The sequence below is a fragment of the Gymnodraco acuticeps genome, unplaced genomic scaffold, assembly GCF_902827175.1.
Source record: "Gymnodraco acuticeps unplaced genomic scaffold, fGymAcu1.1, whole genome shotgun sequence".
Taxonomy (NCBI): domain Eukaryota; kingdom Metazoa; phylum Chordata; class Actinopteri; order Perciformes; family Bathydraconidae; genus Gymnodraco; species Gymnodraco acuticeps.
The window spans coordinates 2,317,833-2,333,202 of NW_022991443.1; the positions used below are offsets into that span (position 1 = coordinate 2,317,833).

The 15,370-nt window shown below is 41.3% G+C and overlaps 1 protein-coding gene across 3 annotated transcripts; it reads left to right on the forward strand.

The window, feature by feature from the left end:
* Positions 1 to 15,133, forward strand: znf341 (zinc finger protein 341). 3 transcript variants are annotated; one of them, XM_034196404.1, is made up of 16 exons: positions 1 to 482; positions 1,731 to 1,841; positions 2,335 to 2,525; positions 3,246 to 3,395; positions 3,900 to 4,232; positions 4,940 to 5,123; positions 5,329 to 5,422; positions 5,530 to 5,620; positions 6,098 to 6,278; positions 7,538 to 7,779; positions 11,682 to 11,914; positions 12,000 to 12,096; positions 12,184 to 12,316; positions 12,916 to 13,027; positions 13,173 to 13,243; positions 14,076 to 15,133. In XM_034196404.1, exons 1-16 carry the CDS (start codon positions 452 to 454, stop codon positions 14,588 to 14,590), a joined length of 2,769 nt encoding a protein of 922 aa, XP_034052295.1. In that variant the 5' UTR covers positions 1 to 451; the 3' UTR covers positions 14,591 to 15,133. The 3 variants fall into 3 exon arrangements, with proteins under 3 accessions (XP_034052295.1, XP_034052297.1, XP_034052296.1); XM_034196406.1 differs by having other exon boundaries at positions 11,682 to 11,890; XM_034196405.1 differs by having other exon boundaries at positions 5,332 to 5,422.
* Positions 15,134 to 15,370: the final 237 nt, after the last annotated feature.

Below are 15,370 nucleotides of genomic sequence, written 5' to 3' on the forward strand. Positions count from 1 at the left end.
TTTCAGCGCGGATTCATCGATGTGATGTGATGTTGCATTCAGTATCCAGGATTCAAAATGATCGTTCTAGCATCACGTTCGTTTTGTCATCTTACATTGAATAACTTCACATTTGTATCACTTCATTTCAAGAAAATGGTTACCCATTCAAAACATGGCGATAAACAAACGTAATTGTGTCTATCACTATGTTTTCCTGTTGTGTCATTCGGAAAACTGTTATTTGGAGAGATGTTGAACCTCAACCATATTTTCTAATGATTACAGGAAAAAGAAGGCTGTATATCCGTTTAGTTCATATTTTTAACACCCACCAGTCTATTATGAAGACTTCCTAGGAATATGTTTTACTTTAACTGTTTAGTGTTGTAATTCCCCATGATTCAGTTAGCGCCTCAAACAGGCAGCCCCTGCTAATCGAGCGCCTATCGCGCAGCAGAGGAGCTACAAGATGGCGCAGGCAATATTTGAAGTGCTTGAAGGTAGGAACATTTGTTTATAACTACGTAATTGCAAATACAATTAAACGTGAATGTACTTTGTCAACACTTTCAATAAACCAGGACCCTTTCGGTGTGCAGAACACTCCCTATAAAACCATGTAAATGTGTCTATCTTCGTAATAACAATCATAACATCCCATGTAATGAAGAGTGATAGACTGTAAACAAACAAATATATTGTGAATTGTCCATATCTTATGGACAGCTTGGATCTGGAAGTCTTTTTTATCACATTGCAGGCATGCAATGCAGCCATTATGTATCCCTCTCTTGCTATCTAGACTCCATTTACATTTTTAGCAGCAGGCTCTTTTGATGACAACACACTGTGTTGATGGTATAAGGGCAAATAGAGTATCTGTTGAAGCTAATTTGCGTTGATCAGATGCTTTGTGTATATTAGTTTATTGAGGTGTCAATCATTAGATGCGTGTAACATTTCCAAAATGTGTTATCAGATCAATATAGGTTAAAAGAGATGCTGGAGAATACACAATATAATGCTGAACTCGATTTAGAGCATGCATCGTTTTTCTATATTACATCTGAAGGTGTACCTGACTATGATCACATCCTTGGTGAAATTAATTATAACAAGACACAATCCATCACCAGTGCCAGACGCTGTTCCTTCCTCTTAGCTTATTACCCTGACCCCTTTACAGTGGAATAACTACATAGCTGGGCATAATAGAATATAATTGGAGGGATGAAACCCTCTTTAATGGTCACACATGCAGAGCACACAGCACACAGTGACATTTGTTCTCTGCTTTTAACCCATCCTAGTACCAGGAGTCTAGTACAAGGAGCAGTGGGCAGCTATTGTACAGCGCCCGGGGAGCGATGGGAGTGGGGTTTATTCCGGTGCCTTGCTCAAGGGCACCACGGCAGGGCAGGAGGTGAACTGGGACCTAGGGAGTAGAAGTCCACACTCCATATTTAGGTCTGGTCGGGGACTTGAACCTACGGCTCACAGTACAAGCCCCTACTGACTGAGCCACTGCCGTGACTTATTATTTATTTATTAATCCTGGTCATCTACATGACGATCCGAAGCTGTGTGCGCTACTTGCTGGTCGTAACTGTCAGACCTTTTAATCTGTGTTTTAATATGTCTGTTTTTAAAGCACTCGCTGGAGCAGTGACTATAAATCTCGTTGTATTCTGTACAATGACAATAAAAGCTTTTGAATTTTTGAATTGTATTACACATTTCCTTCTCAGGCATGGATAACCAGACAGTGTTGGCGGTCCAGTCTCTGCTGGATGGCCAGGGTGAAGTTCCTGACCCAAACAACCAGAACGTCTCTGGGACGTCCACGATCCAGACCATGGGTATGTACAGAAATCACAGTGAATGACAGCTGAGCGATAACCGAACAAACTCTATGTTCGGGTAATTTCTTTATTTGGCCAGTGACATGCATTACATTCACTCTATGCCCTATATGAGATCAAATGTTGTTCATTTGTAATTGTGAACCCTGCACATTCCTCTATTATTTGCACATTTTACACCTCTGACTATATATTTCAGAGTAATTAGTTATATTTTAATTGTCATTCATTTTCTGTATGTTTATATTTCTTGTAAAGATTTCTCTTTATTTTTAAATAGTTATGAATATACTTAATTGTCCTTACAGTGTCTATGTATGCACAGTTATACACTAAAGCAAATTCCTTTTATGTGTTTACCTACTTTGCAATAAATACACAAGATAAGATAAGTAGGGACTATAGATTGAAATGTACTATCTTTTATTATAAATTACCATTTTATGACTGCATATTCAGCACCTCAAACCTGCATGTGTCCCCCCTACAGACGACGAGGACGTGTTCCTGTGTGGGAAGTGCAAGAAACAGTTTAATTCCCTGCCGGCCTTCATGTTACACAAGAGGGAGCAGTGTCAGTCCAGCGTCCCCTCGCTGTCCACAGTGTCCCTGGCCTCCACCAACGCCTACACACCGGTCCCTTCCATCAGCTCGGGGCCACAGACTCCTGCCAACAGACAGGTGAGGATAATTATAGGGTTTTTAATGAGATAAAGTATTTGATCAATATCTACTTTTTTAAGTTTTAAATGAACAGAAGCTGATAACAAAAACTAGTATACAAAAAAACACAGGGACTAGGCAAGGTAATAGAAAAATAAAAAAAGCAAAATAAAACAAGGAACAAACCGGGGGTGTCAAGAGCAACACAAGGAATAATCCAGATACAGAAATATGGACGACAGAACCTCAGCAGGAAACCATCGACAGGAACATTGACGACAAACTGCAACACTGTGAAAGACAGGCATATATACACACACAGGACTAATGACATAACCAAGACAAAGCTGGAACTAGGTAGAGACCTAAGGGCAGCAGGGCTGTTTAACACAGGTGGATATAATCAGGGTGGGGCACACTATCTAAAAAGGCGGGAAAACACAAAGACGGGAAGTGAAACCAGACATCAAGCCAAGAAAAGGGATCTTACAAAATAAAGCAGGAAACACAAGATCCTGACAGTGAGAGCAGGACTATAAGAAAAGGAGAATTTATAGAGATGTGTAAAGATAAAACTGTGCAGTAACATTTACTTTGTCTTATGACACAAAGACAAATATGTATTTTCCTTTTATAAAAGTATTTAACAAAGTAGGTTAGAATTATTTTTACAATCGTGCATGCTTTCTCACTTGTTAATTCTGATCTTTTGTGTATTTCCCACAACTTCTGCTTCAGGTGTCCACCTACATCACAGTGCCTCCCTCCCCCCTCACACACACCCTGGTGCAGGGCAACGTTCTGGTCAGTGACGACGTTCTCATGTCGGCAATCTCCGCCTTCACCTCCATCGACCAGCCTATGGCCTCCATGCAGGCGCCAATACAGGTGATACAGCTCACATACAGTAGCACAGCAGATCAAGTAGGCTTTTTATTTAAGGGAAAAATGGGGGTATATATGTATTTATGACTTGCGTGTTATTTGTTAACACGCAATTCTTAAAGAAAACGTTGTTTTTTAAGCATGACACAATGACGAATAAAGATATTCTTGATAACTAAAAGTATATGGTGACTGCGAGCAACAATGGCACAACTGTGACATACATCCAAAAGTGTTATTTAATGTTTTAATTCACAGAAATGTAAAAACAGTTTGCCATTAACAGTGCATGCATGTATGAGCAGTGCGCCTGTGTGAGACCTGAGCTTCCTTTTTTCACAAATTCTTCAACAATAAACTTGAAATGATCATTTCTAGTTAGAAGTATTTGTAAAGTGTGACGTGATATTCGGACAAAAACGTGCTTTAGGAATCATTCTCGTATACATTATATGCTTCATCAATGTTGCTGTTCTGTAATCAAATCTGCTTTCTTTGCTGTTGCAGAGTAACCTGAGCATGCACGCAGCTGGTGTATCGTACCTGCAGCACCATCATCACCATCATCATCATCACGCCCAGCAGCAACAACAACAGCAACAACAGCAACAGCAACAACAACAACAACAACAGCAACAGCAACAATCCTCACACCCCCACACACAGACCCCGGCACACCCCCTGCCGTCCGGACAGCCCCCCCAGCAGCCGCTCTCCTCACAGGTCCCGGCGAGCCACAGCAACTCGGTGGTGCAGGTGTACAGCACGCTGCCCCATATGGTGGGGGGTGGGGGGGCAGAGATCCACACCTTGGGTCTGCAGCCTTTCCATCCTGTACAAGTGAGTACAGCTCAACAGCTTAGTATTACATATGTTATGCACCACATATTTCCAGACTTTTAGGTGTTGCACAAGAAGAACATGTAAGCTATTTCTGTTTGTGGTGACTAAAGGAAAACCTAAATCAAAACTACATATTTGTGGGTAAGAAATGATGTGTTTTCTCCTGTATAGCTAATAGTTTTAGTGCTTTTTATCCATATTGTTTTGATGGGAGTTTTAGGTGGTTGGAGCGTACGTGGAGCGACCGTAGAAATGTCTGCTTTAATAAAGTAGAAAAAGGAAACATGTTGCTTTTCTATTTAGTTGAGGTGAACTGCCCCTTTAAGAAAACTCCAAATGATGGTGTATATAAACCCATTCAGTGGAATGATTCAAAAGAAGCAGATATTATTTTTATTTAAGATTAAAAGATATAATGAAAAATAACTATTATTAAATGTCAAAAAGTGTAAAAAAATAGAATTATACATTAAAGGAAATACAATAAGAAAAAGTACTGTGAAACTGGATGAACTGCGCAGTTCATCAGCAACTAAATGTCCTCCTAGGGGGATCAATAAAGGTTAATCTTCTTCTTCTTCAGTTTTAAAAGTGGTAGTATTGTACGGAAATGCGTAGGATTATCAGACAGAGGAAAGTGCAAAGTCCAGAGTATGAGGAAGACTGAAATCATAAAGCACTGAGCCTGTGTGTTTCTCCCTCAGGTGCCCAGTCAGTGTGTGGAGAGCCAGTCCTTCAACACCCCCCCGGTCTACAGCCCCGGGAAGCAGTGCACCAAAACAAAGACCTGCAGCATCAGCACCACCCTCACAGAGCTGGGCCACTTCGAAAAGGTCATCATCCCCAAAAGGACGAGGAGCAGCAAGAAGATCCCTGATGGAGCCACAGGTAGGAGAGGGAATACATCAACACTCATTGCAAGACCAGCTTTTTTTTAGTCTTTCATAGATTATATTTGAGATGTGTCACAAGCTCTCTACATTCTATTCATTTCATAAAAAACAAGTATTGATTAGTTAAACTTTTAGCACACAGTTTTAATTGTAAAAATGATGATAGGATAAATACTCACCCACTTGATTTCCCTCCTCAGCAGAGCAGCTGAAGGGAAAACTTCCAAAGCTGAAGTGCAATTTCTGTGACAAAATCTTTTCGAAAAACTTTGACCTTCAGCAGCACATCAGAAGGTGAGTTAGAATTTGTAATGGTCGACTCTATCCATCTAAAAATAAACATTGTACCCAGAAGAAAGCCACTCAATTGCCTCACAGTAATGACCCTTTTCTGTCCACAGTCACACAGGAGAGAAACCGTTTCAGTGCATCGTCTGTGGTCGAGCTTTTGCCCAGAAGTCCAACGTGAAGAAACACATGCAGACACACAAGGTGGGAAAACGTTTTTGATAACACGCATTTTAGTTTTCTTTTACAAAAGTGCCACAATTTGGATGAAATTATAAAATGATGGATAAAGTTAAGAAAACTAATTCTTATAAAAATCTACGGTTTGCCTTAGATTTGAGGTAACGCTAGCTCAAAGATATGCTAATTGCCTTTTTGTTCTTGCCACATCACATATGCAGTTTCCAATAGTGACAGATGCAGGATTCATAGCCATTTTTTAATTGAGTCTTGCATTTCAGATGGGCAAAAAGCAGGCCTCTCACTTCTAGCTGTTAACGACAGTCACCGCCAGACTTGAGGTGTATTCAGATTGCTTATAACGTTAGCTTAAACACCGTCGCCCACTGAAACCAAAACAATTTGATATCCTACACTGATAAAAAAGTATCAGAAAGCATTTCCCATGAGTACTAAATGCAGCATAGTGCCAGCAAATCAACATCTGTCTCTATGTTAAAGGTGTGGCCTGGGGGTGTGGCCAGCACAGTGTCCAGATTACCAATCGCACTGAAGGTGGTACCAGTGTCAGCCAATGAGGAGGAAGTGGGCGGGGAGCAGCAGCAGCAAGGTGAAGAAGAGGAGGAGGAGCCACAGCAGCAGCACTGTCCAACACAAACAGAAGAGGAGGAAGTTCAAACAGGTAATTGCCAATATTCAATGATGGTATGGAAATTAGACCCAGTTACCTGGTTGTTAGGTACCATGGGGCGCAGTAATGTGATTGGCTGAAAAGTGACTATACATCCTATTAGCTACAGAGTTGTTAAAGAAAATCACATTTTTTATTCGCGCAATGTCATATGAATTTCAATAAAACATCACTTAAATGCATAACAGAAACATAACATTAATACTGGTACAGCAACTATTTTTGTGTGCATTGAAAAATATGTGTCATTTGCATTATATTCACCATGAAAATTGGTGAATACTTCTGTGTGGATTTATTCTTTCACACACAGTGACGTCACGAGCTACCCACAATGCAACACGCACCATATATATATATATATAAATACGCCATTTTCCTGGAGGTGCTAATATCCTGGAGGTGCTAATATAAACAGCTAGCTAACGTAGCCAGGCAGAGCGCACTAGGTTTTTTTTCTGAATTAACGACCGAAGAAATCGCTGCATGTCTTCGGATTACATCTCTGGACTTGAGGGGTGTGCTCTAGGTCGTTACCAGCGTAAACTAGAGCTGTGTGGGTTGTTACAGACTGCCTGCAGATGTATGGAAAAACGACAGTGGCCTTCGTCGATTTTGGCTGCATCTACGTCTAATTTCTGGAAACACCAGGTGAATACCCCACTTGTCACAATAATATTATCATGCCATTGCATATATGTGGTATTTTAGAGTTGACTAGATATTGATTAAGGCAATAGACTATGATATTCAGTACAGGAAGCTTAGCAACACCTAGACGGTGTACGGCTGCTTGCACCTCGCGTAAAACGGCGGATACCGGAAGTACGGTGTCGCCCTCGGCCCAATACCCGTATGTGTGTGTGAAAGAATAAATATTGAGAGAGGTTTGACTCCATAGTTGTCGGGACATTTAGAGCCATTTGCTAGCCGTTAGCATTCTTTAATGTTAGCTTTTAGCTTCTGACGATTGTATTTATGCTTCAAAAGTCATAAAAGCGATTCACTTGCTGAAATATGATGAAAGTATCAAAAATAAGTACCTTTTCAGAAAATATTTGTTGCAATAAACCAAACATTTGTGTAGAAATTCCATTAGCTTTCTGTCAAGGTAACCAGCGTAATGCTAACTTCCAAACTGGACTACAGAAATACATCATCCCTGCTGCACTCTTTATCATAAAACAGTTACTGGTCCAGCATCAGATCAGCAGCTCCAGCTCTCACTATAAACACACTCTTGATTACAGAACCATCAGGGGAGATGGAGGAGAGTGCTGCTGAGGCTCAGGAGGATCCGGAGGTCAGCCGAGGGCACGCCGCGCAGAACGGCCACCTTCAGGTCCAGATGCAGACCACCAACCTGGACCCACAGTGCCAAGCCCAGACCGTCCTGGTGATAGACAGCTCCTACCAGTGCCAGTTCTGCGCCAAAAAGTTCCAGACCTACTTCCAGCTGAAGTCACACATGACCCAGCACAAAGGGGAGCAGGTGAGTCTGCGATTGCTCCCTTTTTATCTCATGGGATTATCTGACAGTAGAGTGCACAGTGTCTTGCATCAATACATTACCACACAATTGGTTTTGACAAGAAATATGAACAATGAGGTCCATAGAGTTGTGCAGGAATGAGTTAGCATTTAGCACTTATATAGCACGCCTCGAAGTCATTGTGTTTTTAATGATTTCTTTAGATGCCTGAAATAAGGTATGTGGTTAAGACAAGCTTAAAGGTCCCATGTCATGCTTTTCCGGTTATTACCCGTCCCCTTGTGTGTTATGTAGCTTTTTCTGCATGTAAACGGTCTGCAAAGTCACAAACCCTCAAAGTACACCCTGTAGCGAGTAAAACTCTAACACAGAAAATACCTGTCTATGCTGCCCCAGAACGCCTCGTTGGAGATTTCTCTCTTTCCATTGTTTTCTTCTTATAATGTAGTAAGTACAGTGACGTATTGGGTATAGTGACGTAACGTCTCCTCACATACACACACTAAATCTTTTCTCAGCTGCAGCTCCGCAGATTTATCAGCCTGAACTCAGCCTGAGACGGCGAGACGCAGCAGGGCTCGGTCTGGGCTCGTTCTGAACACACACGCAGACTCACAGCCAGGCTGCAGGTGTGTGTGTGTGTGCTCGGGCTGGGTTCAGGCTGGGTTTCGCTGTCTCGCAGATCCCCCGCAGCAAGCCAGCTCACACTGTCCGCTCCAGCAGCGAGCCCCACAACGTCCCGCCAACACGGCACCCAGACCCCACGCAGCATTCTCATCTGTTTGTCATTACTGGTGTCATTTTCTGGTTGCTAACAAACGCCATTGTAACACATAATCACTGATGTCCGCTGTAACGGTGGTGGACTCATCAGAACAGAGTGGGTGAGCTGACCAATCAGAGCTCAGTGGGCTCACAGGGGGGGGCAGGAGCTCCAACAAGCCGTTTAGGACAGAGAGCGAATACACATACTATACAGAGATGCTGTATCATCATCTTTATTTAAAGAGACTCTTGGTCCATTATTACAAAAAACATACAACACTCAAATATAAATTAAAAAAGGCAGTTATACCAATGTTTCCACAGAGGTGACTGGTATCGTACAGCACTGAAACACGGATTTGACAGCAGCATAATGACAGAGTTATGAGAAACATTCAATCGACAGATGAATTTGTACATCGGATTTCTCAAAAGAGCATGGAACGTGTTGACTCGTGCGTTACAGAACATTTCACTTGCACTGCACCGCCTTGGTTTTCTAAGCAGTATACGCAAACAGTCATTATATGCAACCTGGAGCTTCCGGAGGCTCGCCTTCTTATACTTGACCCACAAGGGGGCAGTATAGAGAGGAGTGCAATAAGCTCTAAAGAGGTTCACCTTAACCTTATCTGAACACCAAGAGAATTTTCTAGCCAACATGTTGGCTTGCATATATAAGACACGCCGCTGTCTATACATGTCATCATCATCAGCCATTTGATCTGTGATGATGTGTCCCAGATACTTAGTGTTACAGCAAACAGACAGCACCTGTCCTGACAGGTAGAATGTTGGAAAACAAAGGTTCTTATCCCCTTTTGCTCTGCAGATCATTACAGCGCTCTTCTTAGCATTGTATTTAACGTCAAATTTGACTCCGTAATCAGAACAAACATTTAGCAACTGTTGAAAACCAGCACTGCTAGGAGAAACAATAGCCAGATCATCGGCATACATAAGATGGTTTACAATCACATTACCAATCACACACCCTGTTTTACAGACACTTAAATCATCTGATAGATCATTCATATAGATATTAAAAAGGCATGGTGAGAGGAGCCCCCCCTGGCGGACTCCATTACCAACACCAAATGGCGCAGAGACTGCATTCCCCCATTTGATCCGCATGCTCTGGTTGGCATACCAATAAGCCAGGATCCTAATTATACTGTTAGGCACACCCCTTTGTCTCAATTTTAAAAACAGTTTATGGTGGTTAACTCGGTCAAAAGCCTTAGAGGCATCAATGAAACCAATCAGAACAGTGGAATTCTGTCTTCTATATGTTTCTACCATTTCCTTCAAAGCATAGATGCATAGCTCAGTACCATGCTTAGCCTTGAAGCCAAACTGGTTATCTGAGGTACATAAATAGGAACATAGTCTATCTAACAAAATTCTTTCCAGGACTTTGGATAACACACTGGCTAGAGCAATTGGTCTATAGTTATCCAAGCTCCCTACCTTGCCCGCTTTGTCCTTAATGACAGGCACCAAGGTAACAGACAACATGGAGTCTGGCAACATACCATGAGTCATGAGGCCGGTAAAACAAATGGCAAGAAGAACTGCAACCTTCGGGCTTGCCAGTTTAAGGTGCTCTGCAGTGATTCGGTCAGAGCCGCATGCTTTATTATCAGCTAGCTGTGCAATTGCTCGATAAACCTCTTTAGCTGTGATTCCCACTGTGTCACTCTTCACAACATTACCAACTTTGTAGGGGTCACTTTTAACACAATTAAGTATAGTAGAGTAATGTTGCCTCCACAACTCAGCTATGTTATCGGCTCCAGATACTCCCTCTATGGTACACGGTAATGACGTACTGGCCCTGTTCAGAGCTCTCACCTCCTTCCAGAAGCCAGTCACATCATTATGAAGCAGCTTTTCAGCCATAGAGTCCGCTCTCAATGTTTCTGTGTGTTTGTTGACATAACGAACTGCATATTTATATCTAGCATTTGTACGCTTTTTGAGATCCAGGACAGGCCCCTCTCTGGGCCTACCTGCCTGGACCCAGGCCCCAAAAGCATTCTTGGCTTCAGCATATTGATCAGCCACATGTTTATTCCACCCTGGCTTGACGTTGTGTCTCTTCCTAGAGTAGGTACAGCACGGTCTACTGGCCTCCCATACAGCTCCCACAATACAATCATACATGTTACAGAGGTCTTCACGGTGAGAGTTTTCATTACAATCCACATCAACACACAGAGTTGCCACTTTGGGTAGATATACATCACTCAATAGGACATCAGTTCTCCCATAGTACAATAGCTTATCCTCATTTGTGAGCTTGGACCAATCCACTTTAGTGTTACAGGCATTTTTAACCTCCTGAGACATCTCAGGGAGACTATCACAATCTAGTGACATTATAAAAGGAATGTGATCTGACATTGATGCCTCATACACAATCTCGATTGATCTTACAGTGTCATGGGCATTAGCAGTGAGAAACCAATGTGAGTTTGGAACATTGAACAATGTAAATCTATTCTAGTAGACCTCAACAATGGAATTATGATCAGTAGAAATGGCCATGACATGGGACCTGAAAGAGATTCTCAAATGTTGTACTACCACATAAAATACCATATTTGTGTCTTTTACGTCTTGAAACAAGTGACTAAATAGGACTGCTAAATGTCAACGCGACAATAATTAGCCGCCTTAAGCTTAGCAGTAGTGACGTGAAGTCATGCTACCGTCAAATGGTTTCTTTATAGCATAACTTTAGCTATTTACTTTGAAAAATGTTAAAAGTGGTGTTGACATGTGGAGATTTTCCTGGACAAAACTTGTAAGGATCCTAAACATGTGTTTGCCACAGATTTTATTTCCTGCAATATTCTAAAATGTTATGGAAAAATGACGCTTTTGGTCAACTTCCTGGTCCACATACAAAACTAGTCATCACTGCACCACTACTGTCATGCATTTATCAAGCATAATGTCTGTCTTTGCATATTTTTTATTCAGTCATGTTTGTAATATGAAGTTGAGGGTATGCATTAGGAAGAGGATATGAGTAAAGTATCCTTCATTCGGACAAAATGGGATAGAATATTTAGAAAATATCCTACGTTTGTATTTTTACAACATGAATGACCACCTACCCTTCCCTGCAGGTTTATAAGTGTGTTATGAAGTCCTGCTCCCAGACCTTCCAGAAGCTGGATCAGTTCCTGGAGCACATCAGGACGCACCAGGAGCAGCTGACCTACCGCTGCCACCTCTGCAGCAAGGTGTTCCCCTCCCTGTTCGAGCTGGGGGTCCACCAGTACTCCCACTGCTTCTGCCCCCAGCAGAGCACCCGCAAAGAGCCCACCATCTACAGGTCAGCCTCGTCTCTCAACTCGGGGTGAAAAGTTTCTCTCGTTAGTTAAGCTCCTCAAGAAAATAAGACAAAATCCAGAAGTAAAAATTACGTTTTCATTTCCCCTCAGGTGTGGGAAGTGTCAGAGCAGATACTCTACCCAGGATGCACTGGAACAACATCTACTCACGGCCACACACAACTTTCCCTGCCCTCACTGTCAAAAGGTACAATACACACTCTGTAAAGATGTAGTATTTAGCTTTTTAAGATATACGTGCTGTGGTCTGATCTGTTTTCTCATTGGCCTCCAGGTTTTCCCGTGTGAAAGGTACTTCAGACGCCACCTCTCCACTCACGGCGTCGGGGGGAGGTTCAAGTGTCAGATCTGCAAGAAAGCCTTCAAGACAGAGCACTACCTCAAACTGCACACACGCATTCACTCAGGTCTGGAACTGTGACGAGTTGTAGCAAAGTCAGGTCTAGTTCGCTGATATTTAAGACTAAAGTCAACCAAAGGACATACATTCTAACTACCGTTTTCCCAAATGATGAGCACGTAAGCTCTAGATCAACTAAATCAGACTAACTGCACTATATCTGGTTGTCTAAATTAAATATAAACAAATATAAAAAGCTATTTGCAGCATATAAAACGCACTTGAAACACATCTGCTCATAATCACATGATTTCCAAAAACACAACAAGCCATCTAAGCTGTAAAGAGAGGATGTACAGTTACAGTTATATTTGAAACTATACAACTAGGCTATTCATCAGAACAAACATATTTAAATATTCCAATTCTGATATGATCATACTCAAAGTCTATCAAGAAGTGTTGCGCGAGAATTTTTTTTTTACTCACATCTCTTGTAGCTTTGGCTAAAATGTAAGCATTTCAATTTGACCAGAGCAAACCCTTACATTCACCCTTTATACAGAGTCTATGCGTTTCCCCCCAGTTGTACGCCACCTCATTAAAGTGATAACTGTACAAGTCATTGATGAAAGTAAAGGCTTAAATGTTGATTCCATATTTCAGGGGAGAAGCCGTACAAATGCTCCCTCTGTGAGGCGACATTCAACAGGAAGGACAAGGTGAAGCGGCACATGCTCATCCACGAACCCTTCAAGAAATACAGGTGTCCCTTCAGGTAACTCCTTTTTCCTCTCCTTAGTTCATTCCTTTATCATTCAAGCCTTATTAATCCTTGCTCAGGCATTTTATGTCATTAGATTATTTCCTTTCTAATAATCTTATTGAAGTTATTAAATGTAATGCTTTGTTTTTAAAATCAGAACACATGTGGGCTGCACCAAAGAATTCAACAGACCGGACAAACTCAAAGCCCACATCCTGTCCCATTCTGGTGAGTGAATAATACTAGTGATGTTTGGATAGCCAGCGGCGGACACAACATTTCCTTTCCGATGTTATTTGTTTCAATTTTAGTAACCAGGTTGACTGCAAATCCTTAGTCCATATTTGAAAAGCCAAGAAATTAAATTGAGTGATATAATATTATCTTTAGACATGGAAGCAAGTTTCCTACAAGAGAAGCTTGAAAATAATTGTCTGCATTACTCAGTTTGTGTTCCACACTTGGACACAAACAGGACTTCCAGGCATGCATTAGTTTAAAAAAAAAAATCCATTTACTATACACAAACTTAAGCACATCACTGCAGCGCTGCTGTTCCGCTGATCTACCATCAGCGGAACATGTTACCTGACATCTTCATACTGTCTAATTATTTCTGTATACATTTTCTTAAACCTAAATATGTTCATAAATATTTCCACAGTTTAACGCCAACTACATAGATGCACATCTGCGTTAAAGTAGTCTGTGCAAACCAAGGCTTAAAGTTACATTTCCTTCTTTGTTGCTCATGTTCTGAATTTAAAACAAAATATCTTTGTATATTTTTTGGTAATATTTAGCTTTTTGCTTTATGCATAACTGAAGAAGTCTTTAATTAAATTAATCTTTAAATTTTAACAGCCTTGACTCAATAAACAGTTTGTTCTCAAGGATGTGTATTATGCAGAATTCTCCCAGCTTTTTTTCTCTAGTGTAAATAAAGGTTTCAAATTACTCCTATATGAATGTGGACCCCACATTTGCAGTTACATACAGTAGGTTAACTCAAGTCAAAATACATTGTCACATTGATACCCATAATCCTATCTTCCTCCAGGCATCAAACCCTACAAGTGTCTGTTCTGTCAGAAGGCGTTCAGCCGCAGGGCCCACATGCTGGAGCACCAGCAGTCCCACACTGACAACTACCGCTTCAGATGCTCCACCTGCAGCAAGGGCTTCACCCGGCACAGCTACTACAGAGACCACAAGTGTCCCGTGGCGGGTTACGTGGCAGGAAGTGAGGGAGGGACGGGAGAGGGGGAGGAGGGCATAGGGATGGAGATGTCGGAGGAGAACGACGGGGAGGATGACGGGGGAGGAAGCACAAACGGGGGAGACGATGGGGAGAAGGATGACAGCACGGAGGAGGAGCAGGTGGAAACACATGGGGAGGAGGAAGAGGAGGAAGAGGAGGAGGGGGGGACTGACGAGGGGTGTCAGGCTGCAATGACTATCTCCACCATGGAAGGGCAGGAGGACAGAGAAGAGGAAGATGATGCGATGGAACACGAGGCACTGGAGCAGATTCAGAGCAATGACCAAAACTGTCTGCGGGGGCCATGTTTGTAGTTTTAAACATTATTTTTTGAACATGGACCAAACCAAGCTATTCATGATTTTAAACAAGTCTGAACATTTGTTTCATTATTTGTTTTAAATTAAAACATTATTTATACTATACAAACTGCTTTTACTGAACTGTAAAGAAAGGACAGTATGTAACCTGGTAGATCTTTATTTGCCAAAAATAACCAGAGGACCATTGTTTTGTACCTGTGTATAGCAGTTTGTGCAAGTTAAGCCACAGTTGTTCATTTAAAATGTCATGATCTTTTTTTTTTTTAATCCATCAAATAGTAACTTATTTGAATTTGTCTCAGTATCAATGTTCTTGCACTTTGAGTAAAAACACTCCCTGGTACTCGTACCGTTAAACATGATCTGTTTGACGTTCAGTTTGTTTAACTTATGGGTGTATCCACTTTCCTTCAGTCTTTCTTGATGTTCTACTTTAGTTGAGGATATTTTAGATTTCTGAAAAAAGCTGATGGGAGACCATCAGGGGCAGTATTTTTTTATTTTTTTAGTAAATGAATTGAACATGTCAGAAACAAAAACATACAACAATAATATATATATATTTTCTTTTTTTCCTTTTTTTTTCTCACTCAAATTAATAATTATAACAAAGTACAACAAATAAATAAATAATAAAAAACAAAAAAAACAAAACAAAAAAACAACAATAATTCTCAAACCTAGAAAGGTTAAATTAGTAATGTAGACACTATCAGGCTGTGCTGCTGCTGGAATTCCCCACATGTTGTGAGAAAAATGAAAACATGGTGA

What these genes read in the sequence shown, in the direction of transcription:
- znf341 (XM_034196404.1), top strand. Translation starts at nt 452, where the DNA reads ATGGCGCAGGCAATATTTGAAGTGCTTGAAG. An exon ending in AACACATGCAGACACACAAG is followed by an intron (nt 5,621 to 6,097) that starts GTGGGAAAACGT and finishes TCTATGTTAAAG; the next exon opens with GTGTGGCCTGGGGGTGTGGC. An exon ending in CCTGCCCTCACTGTCAAAAG is followed by an intron (nt 12,097 to 12,183) that starts GTACAATACACA and finishes ATTGGCCTCCAG; the next exon opens with GTTTTCCCGTGTGAAAGGTA.